The following is a 19492-nucleotide window of genomic DNA, read 5'->3' as shown; positions in this document are numbered from 1 at the left end:
TGTCTGTGTGTGTACATGGTGTACATGTGAGAGAGTGTGTGCATGTGTAAGTACAAGTCCATTCTCTTCATTAGCTTTGGTTTTCCACCACTAGGGTGTAAATCCCGTATCTTGTGTATGTGATGAGCATTACCTCACTATGTCACACGTCAGCGCTAAAGTTGGGCACATTCTTGAATTAATGATGCTAGAGACTGAACATAACATCGGCATGTGATACACACACTACCACTGAAGTACAACTCCTGACTTTCTAGACGTCTTTATGTATATTTTAAAGTATTGCTTAACATCACTTTTCCAAGAAGTAATTCTTCTAGGAATATCTATTAATTTACAAATACAGGTTTCTGCATTACAGAATCCAGAAAGAATGATTTAAAACTGCATTTTTTCCTTAAAGACATTCCAAGTCTCCGTGTCACTTCAGATTTCAGACAACAGTGTACTCTTTCTCTGGTTTGTCTACAGGAGTTTATTCTGAAAGGGAAGCTCCTGCTTTGGCCTTCTTAGCGCTGGGTTACAGGCATAACCACATCTGTTTTATGTTTTGAATAATGTCTTTCAATTTAATGCTCCCCACTGTTCCATAGGGGGTTAGATGCATGACTTGTGATTTTATCAGTATTGCCACAGAAAGGGTTTGTGTCTCTCTCACCACAGAACACAAGTTTCAAGAGGACACTGATTACCCCTTTATTATTATTAAAGCATGCATTGTTGGTTACTTGCTGTCTACCAGATTTCACAGGAGGAATTTTCTTTGTAATTACTAAATGTTGAGTAGAAAGACACTAACAATGTGTAAATCTCCTTTGTAGGTCTCCTTTTCATCTACTAATCCAAGAAATAATGGACTCCACGGCAAGAGAGAATACTAGTATTTTGTTTTCTCCAATTAAATTGACAGGAGATGCTTCCCTAAGAAGCAATGGACATTGGATGAGATAGCTTATGAGAATAAACAAATAAACAAACAAACCACAATCACACATTTCAGTACATCAACAAATCAAAAGCTTGTCCCCTTAGCTGTCCCTGATATTTGTGAGGGGTTGATAATCACTCGGGGCAGTTTATCTCAATTCACCTTGATCCAGTGTCTGTACCCCGAGGGCTAGTAAGATGGAGGAAGTTTGACTGTGCATTGGCTGTAGATTCTGCCTAGATGAACAAACCCTGCCTGAGCTATGATTTTGCAAAATAAATCAAAGCTAGGTCCATTTAGAGGAACCAAGTCTAAACCTCTGTCCAGAAGTGAAGTAAGGAGATGTGTCTAAATGGTTTCAAGGATCTAACCCTCCCTCCTAGACCTGGCATTTCAGAAAGATGAAGTGGAGTGAATCTACTGTTCTTTCCAATAGCATCACCCCTTCTAAGGACAGAGCTGTATTTCTAACCACCTTGAGTTCTAACTGACTTTGTGTTTGGGTCCAGCTTTTAAACAGTCACATTTCAAGAAAAAATTAAGGGATGGAAATAAGCATTAAGACTCTTGAATGCCCATGTATCAGTGGCATACGCCTTTATTCCCAGCAGTTAAGATGCAAAAGAGGTGAATATCTGTGAGTTCCAGGCCAGCCTGGTATGCAACATGAGTTCAAGAGGAGCCAGGGTTGTTCCAGAGAAAATCTATGTCAGAAAAATGCCACGAAGAAGAACCTTGACATAGAAAATGGTGGGTGGGGGTTCTCACTATAGAATGCGGTCATGAAGCATCAAACAGCATCACAATTAGCTGTAGAATTTAAGGCTCATAGCCAAGGCAACAGTGAGGTACACAGTCTTGCCTCCAATTCATTGGCTATGCTGCCAAGATCTCATGTCTTCGAGTGACTGGCTGCTAAAGTTATTGCGATTACCTCAATTTCAAGGTTTACAGAGACCTGCTACCCCTGGAGCTCCACTTTTCCCACAGAGGAAGAGGCAAGCCTTATCTTCACAGCATTTCTGCAGGGGGATTGGTGAACTGCCTCCTAACAGATGCGAATTAACTGATCAATATTTCGAGGTAAACGGACATTTTGGTCTTGTCACATCCACCTCTCTTCACTCTCCTCCTGATTCCAACACCAAAAGAGGACCTCCACTGCTAAAGAGAATCTCTGAGCCCTTACACTGCAGTCTCCAAATTTGTGCCAACATGAATAGAGATGACAAGTTGTCACTCGGTCAACTAAGTGGTTTGTCAGATACCACTAAAACAAAATCCCAAGATGTTCCACCAAGAGCCAGACTAACCTGCACTTCATCATGGAAAGTTGTAGGATGTAGCAGGGCAGAGAGCCTGTTCCTGACCAAAGGGAAGCCAAGCACTTCTTCAACCTGCCGCCCTTGGCAACACCTTGGTATTGTGTCTCTCGAACATCCTGGGACATGGAGAAAGAGAAGAGGCCAGGAGGAGGGAGGAACTGATGAAAAGTCTGAGGAGCCAGATGAGCCTCCAAAGAGGGTGAAAAAAGAACACGGTGAAATGAAGCTTGGTTGTCCAAAACCTGGGCATGATGACATGCCGCATCACCTGGAACAGGGGCCATTCCAGCAAAACACCCAACACTGTGACAAAGGCCCTCAAAAAGAGGATGTGACTGAAGTGAAGCTTGTGGGTAGTGGCAAAGGTCGCAATCGATCTTATGGCAAAATGGAGGAAAATGTAAAGAACGACCATGGTGTAAAATGTAGAAAATTAGACCATTTTCAGCACGGTGACTATGAGCTCACTGACCCTCTTCAGCACAGTGACGATGTGCACACTGACCATCTTCAGCACAGTGACCTTGTGCACACTGGACATCTTCAGCACAGTGATCTTGTGCACACTGGCCCTCTTCAGCACAGTGACCTTGTGCACACTGGCCCTCTTCAGCACGGTGACTATGAGCTCACTGACCCTCTTCAGCACAGTGACGATGTGCACACTGACCATCTTCAGCACAGTGACCTTGTGCACACTGGACATCTTCAGCACAGTGATCTTGTGCACACTGGCCCTCTTCAGCACAGTGACCTTGTGCACACTGGCCCTCTTCAGCACAGTGAACATGTGAACACTGGACATCTTCAGCACCGTGACCTTGTGCACACTGGACATCTTCAGCACCGTGACCTTGTGCACACTGGACATCTTCAGCACAGTGACCTTGTGCACACTGGACATCTTCAGCACAGTGACCATGTGCACACTGCACATCTTCAGCACAGTGACCATGTGCACACTGGACATCTTCAGCACCGTGACCTTGTGCACACTGACCATCTTCAGCACCATGACAATGTGTACACTGGACATCTTCAGTACAGGTACTATGTGCACACTGACCATCTTCAGCACAGTGACCTTGTGCACACTGGCCTTCTTCAGCACAGTGACCATGTGCACACTGGCCCTCTTCAGCACCGTGACCATGTGCATACTGGCCCTCTTCAGCACCGTGACCATGTGCACACTGGCCCTCTTCAGCACCGTGACCATGTGCACACTGGCCCTCTTCAGTACAGGTACTATGTGCACACTGACCCTCTTCAGCACCGTGACCATGTGCACACTGGACATCTTCAGTACAGTGACCAAGTGCGCACTGGCCCTCTAAGAACTGACAGACTTGCAGACCCCCTGAAGATCAAGGGTTGCATGGAAGAGAACATTTGTGAAGGGCAAACCATTCTCTTCCAGCCCAATCAATCTAGCTCCCCTGTCACAAAACACCACTCACCAGTCACTGATGAACAGGGCTATTCACCAGAGTCACACTGTGAAATGCAGAAGAGAGTGAGAAAAAACCTCAAAAATGAGAGATGGAGACACCACCCCTACTCTGACGCTCTGGGAGGAGCTCGGGTTGAAATCTGTAAAAATACTGTCACCAGGGGCATCGCCAACATAACCAGGTTAATGCCTAAGGCCAAGGGGAAGCCTTTGGAGGAGCAGGAGATGGGCAGAGGCCAAGATCAGTTCCCTGAGGTAACAGCTGACATGGAGAACGAAATCGCCAGGGCGCTAGGCCCAGGGCCACAGGACGAAATCTTAAGTAGTTCATTCAAGCTGAACATTAGTCGAGGAGACATGCAGACTCTTCGGAAGGGCCAGTGGCTCAATGATGAGATCATTAATTTTTACATGAGTCTTCTCATGGAAAGAAGCACATCTCCAGGGTTTCCAGCACTTCACATCTTCAGTACGTTTTTTTACACCAAACTGAAGGGTGGGGGACACAGGGCTGTGAAACGGTGGACACAAACTGTGAACATCTTTGAAAAGGACATTGTCCTCGTGCCGGTACATCTGGACATCCACTGGACCCTGGTGGTCGTAGACTTACGAAAGAAGACCATTGTCTACTGGGACCCAATGGGAGAGAAGAGACCAGACATCCTGGCGATGATTTTCCAGTACCTGCAGGATGAGAGCAAAGCGAGAAGGGATATAGATCTGAACCCTGTGGAATGGAAGCAACACAACATGACCGCAGAAGAGATGCCTCTGCAGCTGAATCAGAGCGATTGCGGCATGTTTACCTGCAAATATGCAGATTATATTTCGAGAGACCAACCCGTAACCTTCTCCCAGAAGCATATGCCTCTGTTTAGGAAGCAGATGGTATGGGAAATCCTACATAAATGCTTACTGTAGCGGTACCCACTGGCTGCTCAGGCTGCTCTGCAGCCCTTCATGGACACTGCCAAGGACCACAGGCAGGGTGGGTGAAGAGCCTTAGGACACATTCTGGGCTGTGAAAAGTGGGTGATGCACCGACACCATTCTAAGCAGTGCTAACTTGGAGCAAGGAAGAATTGCATCTGAAGAATGTATAAGATGTGTGTGCCCACTATGTGTTAGAAACTCTTCACCCACTTAAACATGATATGCTTTTAAGCATGCTATATTCAAGAATTTATTTGGGACTAATGTTAATGTTTAATTCTTCTTTCAATTGTTTGTTTAATTTTTTTCAGTTTTCCTGTTTTGGTTCTTAAGTTTTGTTGTTTACCACTGATTTCCAGTTATTTAATGTTTAGTTATTAGATGCTTGTAGGAAGTGTTATTTCTAAAGAAATGCCAATTCAAGGGCCAGTTTCTACTATGAATTGTCCTTATGTGGGACGTGAAAGGTGTTTCCCAGTACTGTTGAACTCTGTCCATGTGACCCTGGAATCAGCCCAGCTAGGAGTATTTGAAAAAGTGTCAGAGACATTTCAAGATACTTCATAGCCTCAAATAAGATCTGTTTACTCTTTGAATGCTAACGAAGTCCTTATAATGCTAAATATATATTTATAACTCAGGTCTCCTTTTGTATCAATCTCACCATTGTGTGTGCTCTAATGAACAGTTTCTTCCAAGAAAGTTATATTTCTTTAGCCATATTATCTTTGTATAAATTAAGCTGAAATCATATAATTTCATCATTAATATTTATAATTATCTAACCCAAAATTTATAATTACTATGGATTTAATGGTTGTTATTTTATGAGGCAAATTTAAGAATGCTATATTTTAAAGAAGAAAGCTTGAATTTAATTGTACTGCTAATTGTACATGGTGCTTTTGTGTTTCTGAAGTTCACTTAATAAACTTTATCACTGTTTGAACATACTTTACAAGGTCTGCTCCCTGATATTGCTCGCTTGGTGTCATAAGGTTTTCTGAGAGAACTGGAAAGCAGATACCAGAGCATAATTGGTCAGTTTAGCTGGAAACTGTTCATACATCTGCATCAGTGATGGTTCCTTTTTATTGAGCCTCTAATGCAACCCTCCCCTATACTGGCTTGTAGGAGGAGCTCAATATTGCAGAACACATTAGCACTGCGCAGAACTGCAGCAATGAATCACCTTGATGTATGCAAGTAGGAACACAGGTCTCTGAACTCCACCTGCATGGGTAAGCACAGTGCTGCAGGTGCATCCCTGTGCACACCCATACAGAGAAAGTTCCTGACTGCCATTTAACCTGACAGCTTATGGGATGACACTAAAGACTAAATTCTTTGCACACCAGGGCCATTAGAATTATTAAAGTCTATCTTGTTCTTTCCCTTTCTTGGTCTTTTAATTCTTCTACACAAGTTTTCCTGTTTCTAATATGTAGTATGAGGGGCCGGCTTGTTGGGGTATCTGTCCCACCCGGTACCCCAAAGCTGGCAACTCCCAAGGAAAATCACACACAGGACTCCATAAGATTGTAAACTGATTGGCCCATTGGGTCAGGCTTCTTATTAGTCCTTGTAACTTATATTAATCCATTATCATTATCTATGTTAGCCATAATGGCTCAGTACCTTTTCCAGCGGGGGCAGTTTACATGTTGCTTCTTCAGTGATCTGCGCAGGAGTGGCCGAGAGAGCTTCTGCTTCCAGAATATCCCCGGTCTTTTTGCTCTACCCCTACTTCCTGTCTGGCTTTCCCGCCTATATTGCCTGCCTGGCCAATCAGCGTTTGATTAAAATATAATTGACACAATACAGACAATTCTCCCGCATCATAATATAATCTGTTCCCCCACTCAATTCCAGCTTTTGAACAGGAGAAACTCTCTACCTCCATAGACAATACCATAATTGTCTGAGTATTTCCATGGGTTACACATAGGCCGTGTTCAAAAGATTACCTGTTCTGTAAATGTCCAAATACTACAAATTCAAGAATCTGCAGCCAGCTACCAAGAGTGGACCTGCAACATTACTATGGTAAAACACAAAACCTACTATGCACATCCAACTGATGTAAACCAGAACATGTTGACGGGTATAGTCGTTGAGTTTAAAAGTTGCATGAATGTTTGCTCCATCATCCTTTCTGTAACTTGTGTAGACACTCACTGTACTTTTGTTTCCAGACCCAAAGAAGCATGCAGAAACTATATTAATTACAACATTTGTTAAATGGTTCAAGAGTACTCCTAGATAGCTTTTGCATCTTAAATTAACACATTTCTATTCATCTATGTATTGTCACGAGCCTGTGGCTTGCTGGTAATGTCCTGGCATCTTTCACTTTCAGCAGTGATAAAGCCTCTGTTTGACTGTGAACTACTCTCTATATATATTTTGTTCGAATTTCTCACATGACTTTACTCTGCTAAGACACTGGCTGGAAGAGCTTTATTCATCAACCAATAAAATAACACATATGCAGAAGGATATCCCACATCAAACTTGCATGCTTTCCTTCAAGCAATAATTTAGGACACAGAGAGAGACGGAAGATTCCATTTAAAATTATTAGACTCAATATGGAGGTGTACCAGAAACAACTTTCAGCAGAGAAATGGGTCTCGAATCTGGGATGTCTGGAAGGCAAAGCGATTATGAGAACACAGGATTGTGATGCAAGTTGACAGGCTATCAGCTGCAGGGCAGCTTCTTCTTCTTCTACACTAAGCTTCAAACCTCAGTCTTTCATTGTAAATTTTACACAAGGAAAATGATTCTTTTTTTCTTGTCACAGGTTAATCATGACATGGGCAAGAAATATAAAGATTCTTGAAATCAGATCATCATTTATCATGGCATTTTCCCACTTCCCAAGCCCCATGTCAGCCACTACATCCTAATTTTTAGCTTTATTAATCATAAAAGAAGATCTGAGTCATTTAGCTCAGAGGCAAACTACTTGCAACTTACAGGAACATAGTACAGTGGGTTTTACCCCACTGTCGGACCTTTCCTATTTTTGTCCCTCACAACCCCAATTTTTATTTATTGGGCCACTGGCAGTCAGCCCTGAAGCCCTAGTTTCTTCAGAAACTGTATTCATCATAGTCAAGTTCCTTGCTGTTTCAGTATAAATCTTTTGCCAAGTTTTCTAATAAGGCAAAAAAAAAAACTTCTGCGTTTTTCCTAAATTTCTCCAATTCTTTTATCAGTCAGGTTTTTTCCCCAGGTCTTACTTTGCAGCTTTAATGCCTGCCCGCTCTATCAGTTCAGGAGGACTCATATTATCATACATCATATCCATCTTTTCAGAAGCCACTGGGAAGGAAGGAGAAAAAGAATATGAAGAACAAGTACAGTAGTAGTATTGCTATAACCAGAATCATCTGTAATTGCCAAATGCATATATAGATGCCATAGAAGTGGTCCTCGTGGCACAAAGGCTGCCCGACTCCACAAACATGGCAAATCTATCACTGGTAAGTTAGTGTAAAGAGGAAGATTATGCAAAAGAAATGAAAAATGTACTTATTAACATTAAGTTCTCTGTTGTATACTTTTATATTGTTTAGTGTACATTTGTATATTGATTTTTGAAGCTATCATAATACATTTTTCATGTTTTCTTAGTATTTCATTTTTCCTTTTCAAAACACAACCTCTGTAAAAACATACCATCTTGGGTTAGTCATGTGATTCATTGGTAACTATCAGGTATCCTGTGAAAGCCTCGTTATATTATTCAAACACACGTGTCACCTGGCTTTTCTTCAATCTGTATAATGAATACTTGATGCTCATTGCCAATATGTGCCCCTTGTTTTTAATGGCCAAATGCGTTTGGGAAATGCTGAACACAGAGTATTAAGCATGTTTGTTCACTACAGGTCATTCTCAGAGTTTTTCCTATGCTAGTGTTCACTCTGAGTGTGCAACGAGTGGATACAGTAAATAGTTGATCAAATATGATCAGGTGCAGTGTATTGTAATGCTACTGTGTGCAAAGCACTAGGCTCAATCCTGGGCACAAGAAGAAAGACTGATTGTCCAAGGAAGCACTTTTGTTTTGTCATGAGGGTCACTTTTCCCTGGAGATGCTCATTTTTCTCAAGTGCCAGTGAGGGCACAAATACGCAGTGAATAAGAAGCATCTTCATTTAGCTTATGAACACAAGAAGGATTTATGTACAATACAGGGTATGGACGATATCACATGGGAGAGGAGCAAACCATGTAATGGTTGGCTGACATCTCATGAGTTTGTTAATACTCACATGTAAGTGTTCACCCTTGAAGTATCAGTGCCCTGAGACTCGAGGGCCTAACCCTGGATTTACATACATGCAAGTCTAGTAGAATTTGTTATTTGATGGTGGAGCCAAAGGTGGTTATGACTCCACCATTTTATATATTTGTAGGTTTGCATGTTTTCATACTTTTCTTGGTCCAGTAAGCTTCTTAGTGACCAATGAACATAATTAAACACTCCTTTCATCAGTGTATATATCAAACAGTCATGACACACTTGTTACAGACATTCCTATTAACAGTAGGAAGACGGATGTGAAGAGCAGTTCTTGATCCAAGCACTTTGGAAATTGAGGAAAATTCATGAAACTTTCGTGCCTAGAGTAATCTGTGGCACAGCTTTCCCTTCTGATTTTTCAGCTCCATCTTTGAGGCCACCTTTCCATTATCACTGCCTTATCAGACTATTGCCTTCCCTCATCATTCTGCCGTCCTCCTTGCAAGTCTCCACGTCACAGAAGACTCACAGCACTTTTGAAGACTGCTCAGTGTGGCTTCTTCTGATTGATTATATGGGTCCCATCATACTCCTAAGGAATTAGTAAAGTCTTCAGGTTATAGTTTTCTTTGTTCAGTTTTAAATGCCATTATATAATTTCAAGCTCTTTAGAGATGAGTTAGACCTGGGACCAAGGTGTAGCTGGCAGAACACATGCCTAATGTGGTCAAGGCCCTAGACTCCATTCATAACATTCATAGCGCAGCAAACTGGATAAAATAAAAAAGAAGAAAAATTAAAGTTGTAAAAAATATGTAACTTTCCAGGTTCCGTGAAACGTTGCTTTAATTCACACACTAGTGAAGCATGGGTAGATCTCTGTGCTAGGTTGCACAGCAAGGCCTCACATTTTTAAAAAAATATATATATATGCAAATAACTACTTCTTAGAGATGAGGAAGTCATAACGTAAGAAAGTTAATTCACCAATAATTCAGACTGCAGTTTCTGATGCTATGATACAGTAGTAGTATTATCACAGCTGCCCAGTATTCCTTAATGAAAACCATTTACTGTGTCATCCAAGATCTCATCTGACAAGCATGCTACATTGTTACAGGAAAGTGATGGAGATTTGCAGAGTCAAGTAGGAAGCAGGCCACTGGGATCCCATCTGGAGGATGATGGTAGAAGTATGATGGTACAGATGGGTACCACTCAAAGACCAGGTTGCGTTCCTTGTCCTGGGAGCTTGCACTGCATCATCAGATCCCTCAGTTCAGTCTTCTTTAGCCCTTGCTCATTTGCAGCAGGACTTTATGAATAAAGGACTCAGGGTCAGGATTTAAGTTGTCGTCCAGCAGACTGGGGACATTAGTCTACAAACCACCAGTTCTGGATTACTGGCCAGGTCTCAGTAGTGCTGGGAGACAAGTTACTTTGGTGTTCAGTATCCTGAATATCCCATTGAAGCAATAATTAAGTCCTAGTTACTGTTCCGTTACTGTGATGAAAGGTCATAAACAAGGAACTTTGAAAGAAAGTGATGGGTAAGATTTGTTAACCAGTTATCTTTAAGAGGTTGGACCAGGCTGGGCAGTGGTGGTGCATGCCTTTAATCCCAGTACTTGGGAGGCCGAGGCAGGTGGATCTCTGTGAGTTCGAGGTCACCCTGGTCTACAAGAGCTATTTCCTGGACAGGTTCCAAGGCAACACAGAGAAACCCTGTCTTTAAAAAACCAATAGAAAGGGGTGGAGCCAACTTGGGGTGTTACTTTTTGGGACCCAGAGAAAAATGGTGGATGGCCCAGGTGCTCGCTCTCTCTGTGGTTCCCTTGCAGCACAGCTGAGTTTGAACTTCTCGTTACTGTTTCATGAATTTTCTCCTTATAATAAGTAAAAATATGATTGTTTTATCTCTTAGCTAGCCTGGTTATCTTTTTTATTATTATTAAAAGATTTCCACCTCCTCCCTACCTTCCATTTCCCTCCCCCTCTTCCCACTCCCCTCCCCCTCCCTCTCCAGTCCAAAGAGCAGTCAGGGGTCCCTGTCCTGTGGGAAGTCCAAGGTCCTCCCCTCTCCATCCAGGTCTAGGAAGGTGCGCAACCAAACAGACTAGGCTCCCAAAAAGCCAGTACATGCGGTAGGATCAAAACCCAGTGCCATTGTCTTTGGCTTCTCAGTCAGCCCTCATTGTCCGCCACGTTCAGAGAATCCGGTTTGATTCCATGCTTTTTCAGTCCCATTCCAGCTGGCCTTGCTAAGCTCCATTAGATCAGCCCCAACGTCTCAGTGGGTGGGCGCACCCCTCGCGGTCCTCCTGAACATGAGGAGAACTCATGTTCTCCCTCTTTCTGCTCCTCATTTGGGCCTTGGGAGTTCAGTTCCGTGCTCCAATGTGGGTCTCTGTCTGTATCTCCATCCATTGCCAGATGAAGCTTCTATGGTGATATGCAAGATATTCATCAGTGTGGCTATGGGACAATGCCACTTCAGGTTCCCTCTCCTCAGCTGCCCAAGGAACTAGCTGGGGAAAACGCCATGGACACCTGGGAACCCCTCTAGAGTCAAGTCTCTTGCCAACCCTAAAATGGCTCCCTTAATTAAGATATCTTCTTCCCTGCTCCCATATCCACCCTTCCTCCATCCCAACCATCCCATTCCCCCAGGGTCTCCCCATCCTCCCTCCTCACTTTTCTCTCCCCATGTCCCCTTACCCCCACCCCACCCGCACCTCCAAGATCCCATTTTTTGTCTGGCAATCTAGTCTACTTCCAATATCCATGAGGATAACTATATGTTTTTCTTTGGGTTCACCTTCTTATTTAGCTTCTCTAGGACCACGAATTACAGGCTCACTGACCTTTATTTATGGCTAGAATCCACTTATGGGTGAGTACATACCATATTCATCTTTTTGGGTCTGGGTTACCTCACTCAGAATAGTGTTTTCTATTTCCATCCATTTGCATGTAAAATTCAAGGTGTCATTGTTTTTTACCACTGAGTAGTACTCTAATGTGTATATATTCCACACTTTCTTTATCCATTCTTCCACTGAAGGGCATCTAGGTTGTTTCCAGGTTCTGGCTATTACAAATAATGCTGCTATGAACATAGTTGAACAAATGCTTTTGTAGTATGATAGGACATCTCTTGGGTATATTCCCAAGAGTGGTATTGCTGGATCCTGGGGTAGGTTGATCCCAAATTTCCTGAGAAACCGCCACACTGATTTCCAAAGTGTTTTCACAAGTTTGTATTCCCACCAGCAATGGGTGAGTGTACCCTTTACTCCACATCCTCTCCAGCAAAGGCTTTCATTAGTGTTTTTGATTTTTGCCATTCTGACAGGTGTAAGATGGTATCTCAGAGTTGTTTTGATTTGCATTTCCCTGATCGCTAAGGAGGTTGAGCATGACCTTAAGGGTCTTTTGGCCATTTGAACTTCTTCTGTTGAGAATTCTCTGTTCAGTTCAGTGCCCCATTTTTTCATTGGGTTAATTAGCATTTTAAAGTCTAGTTTCTTGAGTTCTTTGTATATTTTGGAAATCAGACCTTTGTCTGTTGTGGAGTTGGTAAAGATCTTCTCCCAGTCAGTAGGTAGCCTTTTTGTCTTACTGACAGTGTCCTTTGCTTTACAGAAGCTTCTCAGTTTCAGGAGGTCCCATTTATTCAATGTTGCGCTTAATGTCTGTGCTGCTGATGTTATACGTAGGAAGTGGTCTCCTGTGTCCATGTGTTGTAGAGCACTTCTCACTTTCTCTTCTATCAGGTTCAGTGTGTTCAGATTGATATTGAGGTCTTTAATCCATTTGGACTTGAGTTTTGTGCATGGTGATAGATATGGATCTATTTTCTTTCTTCTACAGGTTGACATCCAGTTATGTCAACACTATTTGTTGAAGATGCTTTCTTTCTTCCATTGTATACTTTTAGCTCCCTTGTTGAAAATCAGGTGTTCATAGATTTGTGGGTTAATATCCGGGTCTTCTATTCAATTGCATAGGTCGACTTCTCTGTTTTTATGACAATACCAAGCTGTTTTCAATACTGTAGCTCTGTAATAAAGTTTGAAGTCAGGGATGGTAATGCCTCCAGAAGTTCCTTTATTGTGTAAGATTGTTTTGGCTAACCTGAGTTTTTTTTCCATATAAACTTGATTATTGTCCTCTCAAGGTCTGTGAAGAATTTTGATGGGATTTTGATGGGGATTGCATTGAATCTACAGATTGCTTTTGGTAGAATTGCCATTTTTACTATGTTGATCCTCCCAATCCAAGAGCAAGGGAGATCCTTCCATTTTCTGGTATCCTCTTCAATTTCTTTCTTCCAAGACTTATTGAGCTAACGTCTATAGTTGGCACCCAGTTCCTGGGTCTTGGGTGTTCACCGTTTCTAGCTATCCATAGTCAGGCTCCACGTCATTCATTTGGGTATAGAATTCTCATGCGGCAGATCTGAGAACCCATTAGCTGCAGTCCTTCATATTTTCTCATTTTAACATCTGATCTGGCTTCTGGGTCCAGGTTTTTTCTGTGCAGCAAAACTCAGGCTTACCCAGGTGTCTATGTTCACCCTTCCTAACTTGCTATTCTTGTGCTTGTGTGGCTTCTGACCAATCAGGGACTTCCACGGAACACACAGTCAGTGATTTATACTAAATAACTATTTTTAATCTGAGCATATCTTTAGCTAAATTTGATTTTGCTAAAATCAAATTCAAACCAGCCACATGGCTAGAAATGTGTTGTGACACCAACTGGCAGGTAACAGTTTTTGCACCTACTCCAGCTCAAATTCAACCACAGGTAAGATTTATAATTTAAGACATAAACTATAAATTATGACATAAAAGAGCAATATAATGGAAAATTTAACAATCCAGGAGTTCAATAGCTTTTTTACTTATAACATATACAATTTTATGCAAAGTTTATATGATTTCCCTCCTACATTCCTCTTTTTGATTCTGGGGATTACCTTTGTCTTTCACATTTTCTCCTTAAAAACATGGTTTGATAATAAGATCAAGAATGAAGCACTTTCAGAAATGATACATTCTTTACAGACTGATAATGACCAACTAAAATGGGAAACTCAGCACTCTGGAGAAGGATACAACCAATTTGACAAACAAAACCCAGTCAATGACTGAGGGTGCTGAGACATTGTCTGAGAGAATTCATACTGTTGGATGTATTAATTGGACTCTGTCAAAGAGTTATGATAGACTGACAGATAGAATGTCTCTCCAGGAAGGTAATGAGCATGCTATAAAGATTATGTCCAAGGATGAGATGTTATCTTTACTGGAAAGACTGTGAAGTCTTTCCAGTAATCCTCAATGTGGGCATTAGAAAAGAATTCTGGACAGGAGATCCAGACTTTCCAAAAGGCAGTGGTAAGAAATATTTGAAAAGATTGAGGAACTTGTTGAATTTGATGACCAGGGACAAAAGGTATAAAGACAACATGTAGCCTCATCAGTACGTACCAAACTCTGGGATAGCTAACTCAGAGTTCTACCTGCCTTTCTGGTGACATCATCAGCAAGAGCATCTGGCACTAAATACCCTAAGGTAGTCAAAGAATGTACATGGGAGCCCGTATGTATGACTTAGCTAAAGGAAATAAAACAAGCAACTGCATGTTATGGAATACAATCATCCTTTGCTAGGGAAATGGCCAAAGGTGAGCTCCAAGCAACAAAGCAACACCACAAGACTGGATTCAGCTAATATCAGTGCTCCAAAAAATGAACGATTCAAATAGGGGTAACAGACCCAGATGCTAGATTTGTACTAATTGAATCTTCACCTATTGAGAATGCCAACTAAGAATGCAAAAGGATCCTTGGGCATTTAAAGGTCAGTCAGTACCAATGGATGAATGGATCTTGCATACTAAGAATGTTTAGACACTTGACTATAGTACTGAAGCTTGGGTAGGAGAAGCAATTTCCAATGGCTTGTACCAAATGTTATAATTGTGGTAGAATAGGACATCTGAGAAGGATATGGTAGAAATTGTTATAATTGTGGTAGAATAGGACATCTGAGAAGGAATTGTAAACAGGGATTCCTAGGAATCATGTCTCCTCTGGGAATGGCAAGAATAGGAGGACTCAGCCTTCAGGTGTATATAGGAGGTGTGGCAAAGGGCAACAGTGGACCGATGTATGTAGGTCAACAAAAGAGAGACAATGTAACCTGATACCATCAGGAAACGGGAGTCCATCACAATCCCTCCAGAGAAGGGATCATCCCTCAGTCAGAAGGCCTTTTACTGTACTTAGGAAAGAAAGATTACCACAATCCAAAGTCACCACACTGTGGGGCCTTGGGGTATTGCTTTCTGATTTCCAGCAAAATGGCAATAGATTGACAGATTGGGAAGACATGAGCAATGTGCCAGAATCATTTTTTCCACTTTTCTCTTCTTTCCTGGTTTTGGTAGTCTTGTAATGTAGCCCAGGATGGCTTCAAACTCATAATACCCTGATTTAGTCTCCCAACTGCTGTAATTATAGCTGCGTACCTCATCAGGTGACACTTCACTTCTCTATAGCAGAAACAACCTAAGATTAATCTTTAAAAATCAGATTATCCTTAGAGAGAAAGGGTGGATCAAGAAATCATTTTCTCAGATGCACATGCTATGCTAAACTTTACAGTGAACTATTTTAAATAATTGTCATCGTGGTGACATTCATGGAGAGGAAGAATGACAGCCACACAGATGCTATCTACCCCTTAGTTGACTTACACTGTCTTCTGTCTCAGTCAAAAGGTCAATGAATTTAATCAGAGGAAACAGACTCTGAAACTGGGAGCTGGGAACTGTGACTCAGTAGTAATATCTTGCCTAGCATGAGAATGTATATAAGTTTTGTCCACAGGGTCATGAGAAAATAATAATAAAATGCATTTGAAGAGAAAGAAGTGAGAACCCCTAGAGACTTTGGAAAGGGAACAGTGAGGGGAGTTTGACCCACCGGATGTAAAGTTATCACAAGTAGGGCACAGTGGGTCATGCCTAGGATCACAGCACTCAGTGGGTGAAGGAAAGGATTGGGAACTCAGTTACCTCAGGCTACATGGTCAGAGTTCCAGGCTAGCCTGGGTTACATGAGACAATGTTTCGAAAGAAAATAAAAGTATAGTAATTAATTCAATGTTGTACTGAGGCAAGAATGCATTAACAAATGAAACCAAAGAGTGGCCAGGAATAATCCTGCATTTCATGAAACTGACTAAGATAAAAACAAACTAGTTTTACAAGAGAGGCTTTGGGCAACAGAGGCGGCCCGGTGGTTGAGAGTGCACAGTGACCTGAGTTCAGTTCCCAGCACCCAATTTCAGGCAGCCCACTGCCACCAGAAAAGTCAGTACCAGAGTATGCAGAACCTTCTGGACTCTTTGGGAACCAGCACTCATGTGTACGCCCCCATACGACACACATGCTTACATGTAATTTAAAAAAAAAGAAAGAAAGACTAAATCCTCAAAAATTAAAAGCCTACTGAGAAAAATAAGAGAAGAAAGTTGTTTTAAAACTTCAAATGTATCCTGAAAGTCCACAATGTCAGAAGATAAATCTCTGCTTAAGAACTTCCATATTTGCCAGATGTGGTGGCTCACACCTTCAATGGTAGCAAATGCAAGGTTGAACTGTTGAATTGTTGTAAGTTTGAGGCCAGCCTGGTCAACATAGTGGGTTCTAGAACAGCCACAGCTACTTAGTGAGACCTTCAATATCCAAAGAAAATGTCAAGAACCCTTTAAGAAAACAGTGATAAAGGTACATACCTCTCTGACCTCAGGGTAGTAGACTATTGCTTCGATACCATGAAGGCTATTCTTGGTTATCAACTTGACTACATATGGAATGCACCATAATCCAGAAATGAAGGCACATTCGTTATAAGTTTCTTGAGGCAAGAAGATAACAAGCCTTTGATCTGGATCTTGAAGCCGGAATACACATGCCTTTAATCCAGGCCTTGGTGCTGGAAGGCACACTTTTAGTCTTGGCCACATCTTCTGCTGGAAGCCTATATAAGAAAAATGGAAAAGGAAGTGGTCATTCTTCGCCTACCTGCCCTCACCTTGTCAACATATTCATTTCATGGGACTGAGAAGCTATTAGATTGTAACATGAGGGGGGCCGGCTTGTTTGTGTTTCTGTCCTGCCTGACCACCCCCCAAGCTGCTTAGTCCCAGAGAAAAATCACACAAAGGACTCTATAAGTTATAAAGCTGATTGGCCCTTTAGGTCAGGCTACTTATTAGCTAACTCTCACATCTTGATTAACCCATTTTTCTGATCTATGTTAGCCATGTGGCTCAGTACCTTTTTCAGTGGGGCAGCTCACATCCTGCTGCTTTGGTGATCTGGGCAGGAGTGGGAGGAATCAGCTTCCTCCTCCCCAGAATTCTCCTGCTCTCCTTACATCATTTCCACTTCCTATCTGGTTTTCCCGCCTACACCTCCTGCCTGGCCAATCAGTGTTTATTTAAAACATGATTGACAGAATACAGAGAATTCTCCCGCACCATTTCCCCCTCTTTTTTTAAAAAAAAAAAAAAAAAAAAAAAAAAAAACAAAGGAAAATATCCATAGTCCATTTTTTGAGAATGTATGCGTAGTGTTCCAGGCTACTTCCAGCTGGTTGGGGGCGCTGATAATCTTATGGAGACCTAAAGAAAATTTAGAGTTATGATCAAGTCCTGACTGAAGTATCCTGTGAGTCTTGATCATCTCGGGCAGCAGTCTTGAACCTGTTCTGGATGAAGAACTCAGACATCTGGGCCATTTGTTCCTACCAGAGATTGCTCAGGTGGTTTGCCTTGGTCAAAGATGATTTTTCTTAACTCTGAATAAATCCAGAGCCTCTCGTTTTCTGTGGAAACAAAAGCAAAATCTCTTCTCCAAAGTAACATACCTTTTGACTTCCATTTTGAAGTCAAGGTATTTTCAAAATACCTATTTTGGATTAATTCTGCAGCATTTATAAGCAAATATCTTTTAGCAGCTGTTGCTCCTTCCTCAGCATTTAAACAATTCAAAAAGAGCATAATAGCATATAGTATCAAGATTCTCTGTGTATTTTCCATCTTTATGTGGCTTTACTTTAACCTCTATTTCTTTTATTTTTTACATTTAACTTTTGGCTTTTTGAGACAGGTTCTCTGCATATCTTTGTCCTGGAACTCTCTCTGTAGACCAGGCTATCCTTGAACTCCCAGAGATCCGTCTGTCTCTGCCTCCCAAGTGCTGGGATTAAAGGTGTGTACCACCAAATCCAACTACTCTCTTTATTTCTTTTTTATTTTAAGGCTTTAAACCTTTTTTCTTTCAAGCCTGCCTATATTTTTAACACACTGTAAACCATTTAGAGGTTTTCTTACTCTTTGAATCTCTCTTTACTGGATATTTCTCTTTTTTTGACCATATGGGTCTTTAATTTGCTAAGGAATATGGAGAAGACAACAGTCAAAAGCTCCTATGGCTTTTGAAGGTCCTTGCCAGGAAGCAAGCTGCAACATTGTATCCATAGTCCGGACTGCCTGCTTGAAAGTCAAGAGTTTTCCCTGACAGGACGGCCCAGAAAGGCTGCATTTTAAAACAGCGCAGCTTTTTTCCTGCTACGGCTGAAAACTGAAATGCTTTAGTCTAGTCTTTCCCAAGCTTTCTCAGGCTTTCTGTGGATGCAGTTATCCATGTGGGTGCCATTCTGTAACATGAGGGGGACTGGCTTGTTGGGGTTTTTGTCCTGCCCAGTTCCCCCAACTGTTTAATCCCAGAGAAAAATCACACAAAGGACTCTATAAATTATAAAGCTGATTGGCCCATTAGGTCAGCCTACTTATTAGCTAACTCTTACATCTTGATTAACCCATTTTTCTGATATAGTTGGGCACCATTATGTAACATGAGGGGGCCTGTTATTTGGGTTTTTCTGTCCCTCCTGGCCCCTCAGCTATTTAGTCCCAGAGAAAAATCACACAAAGGACTCTATAAGTTATAAAGCTGATTGGCCCTTTAGGTCAGGCTACTTATTAGCTAACTCTCACATCTTGATTAACCCATTTTTCTGATCTATGTTAGCCATGTGGCTCATTACCTTTTTCAGTCGGGCAGCTCACATCCTGCTGCTTTGGTGATCTGAGCAGGAGTGGGAGGAATCAGCTTCCTCCTCCCCAGAATTCTCCTTACATCATTTCCACTTCCTATCTGGTTTTCCCGCCTACGCCTCCTGCCTGGCCAATCAGCGTTGATTTAAAACATGATTGACAGAATACAGAGAATTCTCCTGCACCATTAGATCCTTGAACTTTCCATTCCTAACTACTCATGGTTGGACTACAGCCTGTAAGTTATTCCAATAAATTCACACACACACACACACACACACACACACAGAGAGAGAGAGAGAGAGAGAGAGAGAGAGAGAGAGGGAGAGGGAGAGGGAGAGGGAGAGGGAGAGGGAGAGGGAGAGGGAGAGGGAGAGAGAGAGAGAGAGAGAGAGAGAGAGAGAGAGAAATATCCCATACGTCCTGTAACTCTAGAGAACCCACACTAACAC

General features: G+C 41.9%; 1 protein-coding gene and 1 pseudogene across 2 annotated transcripts; one reads left to right on the top strand and one right to left on the bottom strand.

Moving 5' to 3' along the window:
* Window positions 1–1508: 1508 nt before the first annotated feature.
* LOC148118484 (uncharacterized) lies at window positions 1509–19362 on the bottom strand. 2 transcript variants are annotated; one of them, XM_087900247.1, is made up of 3 exons: window positions 19031–19362; window positions 16713–16957; window positions 1509–4393 (listed from the first exon to the last, which is right to left on the bottom strand). In XM_087900247.1, exon 3 carries the CDS (start codon window positions 3551–3553, stop codon window positions 2687–2689), a length of 867 nt encoding a protein of 288 aa, XP_087756373.1. In that variant the 5' UTR covers window positions 3554–4393; window positions 16713–16957; window positions 19031–19362; the 3' UTR covers window positions 1509–2686. The 2 variants fall into 2 exon arrangements, 1 of the variants encoding a protein (XP_087756373.1); XR_015735934.1 differs by lacking the exon at window positions 1509–4393 and adding an exon at window positions 6790–9670.
* On the top strand, window positions 3893–5839 carry LOC148118485 (sentrin-specific protease 2 pseudogene; annotated as a pseudogene).
* Window positions 19363–19492: the final 130 nt, after the last annotated feature.

This window comes from Myodes glareolus, chromosome 22 (genome assembly GCF_982192425.1).
Source record: "Myodes glareolus chromosome 22, mMyoGla1.1, whole genome shotgun sequence".
In the NCBI taxonomy this organism is placed as follows: Eukaryota; Metazoa; Chordata; class Mammalia; order Rodentia; family Cricetidae; genus Myodes; species Myodes glareolus.
Note: the sequence above shows the minus strand (reverse complement) of the source record. Positions and strands in the feature narration are given on the sequence as shown.

Coding starts and splice junctions, on each gene's coding strand:
- LOC148118484 (XM_087900247.1), bottom strand. CDS start 3,553: ATGTCCAGTGTGCACATGGTCACGGTGCTGAAGAGGGTCAGTGTGCAC.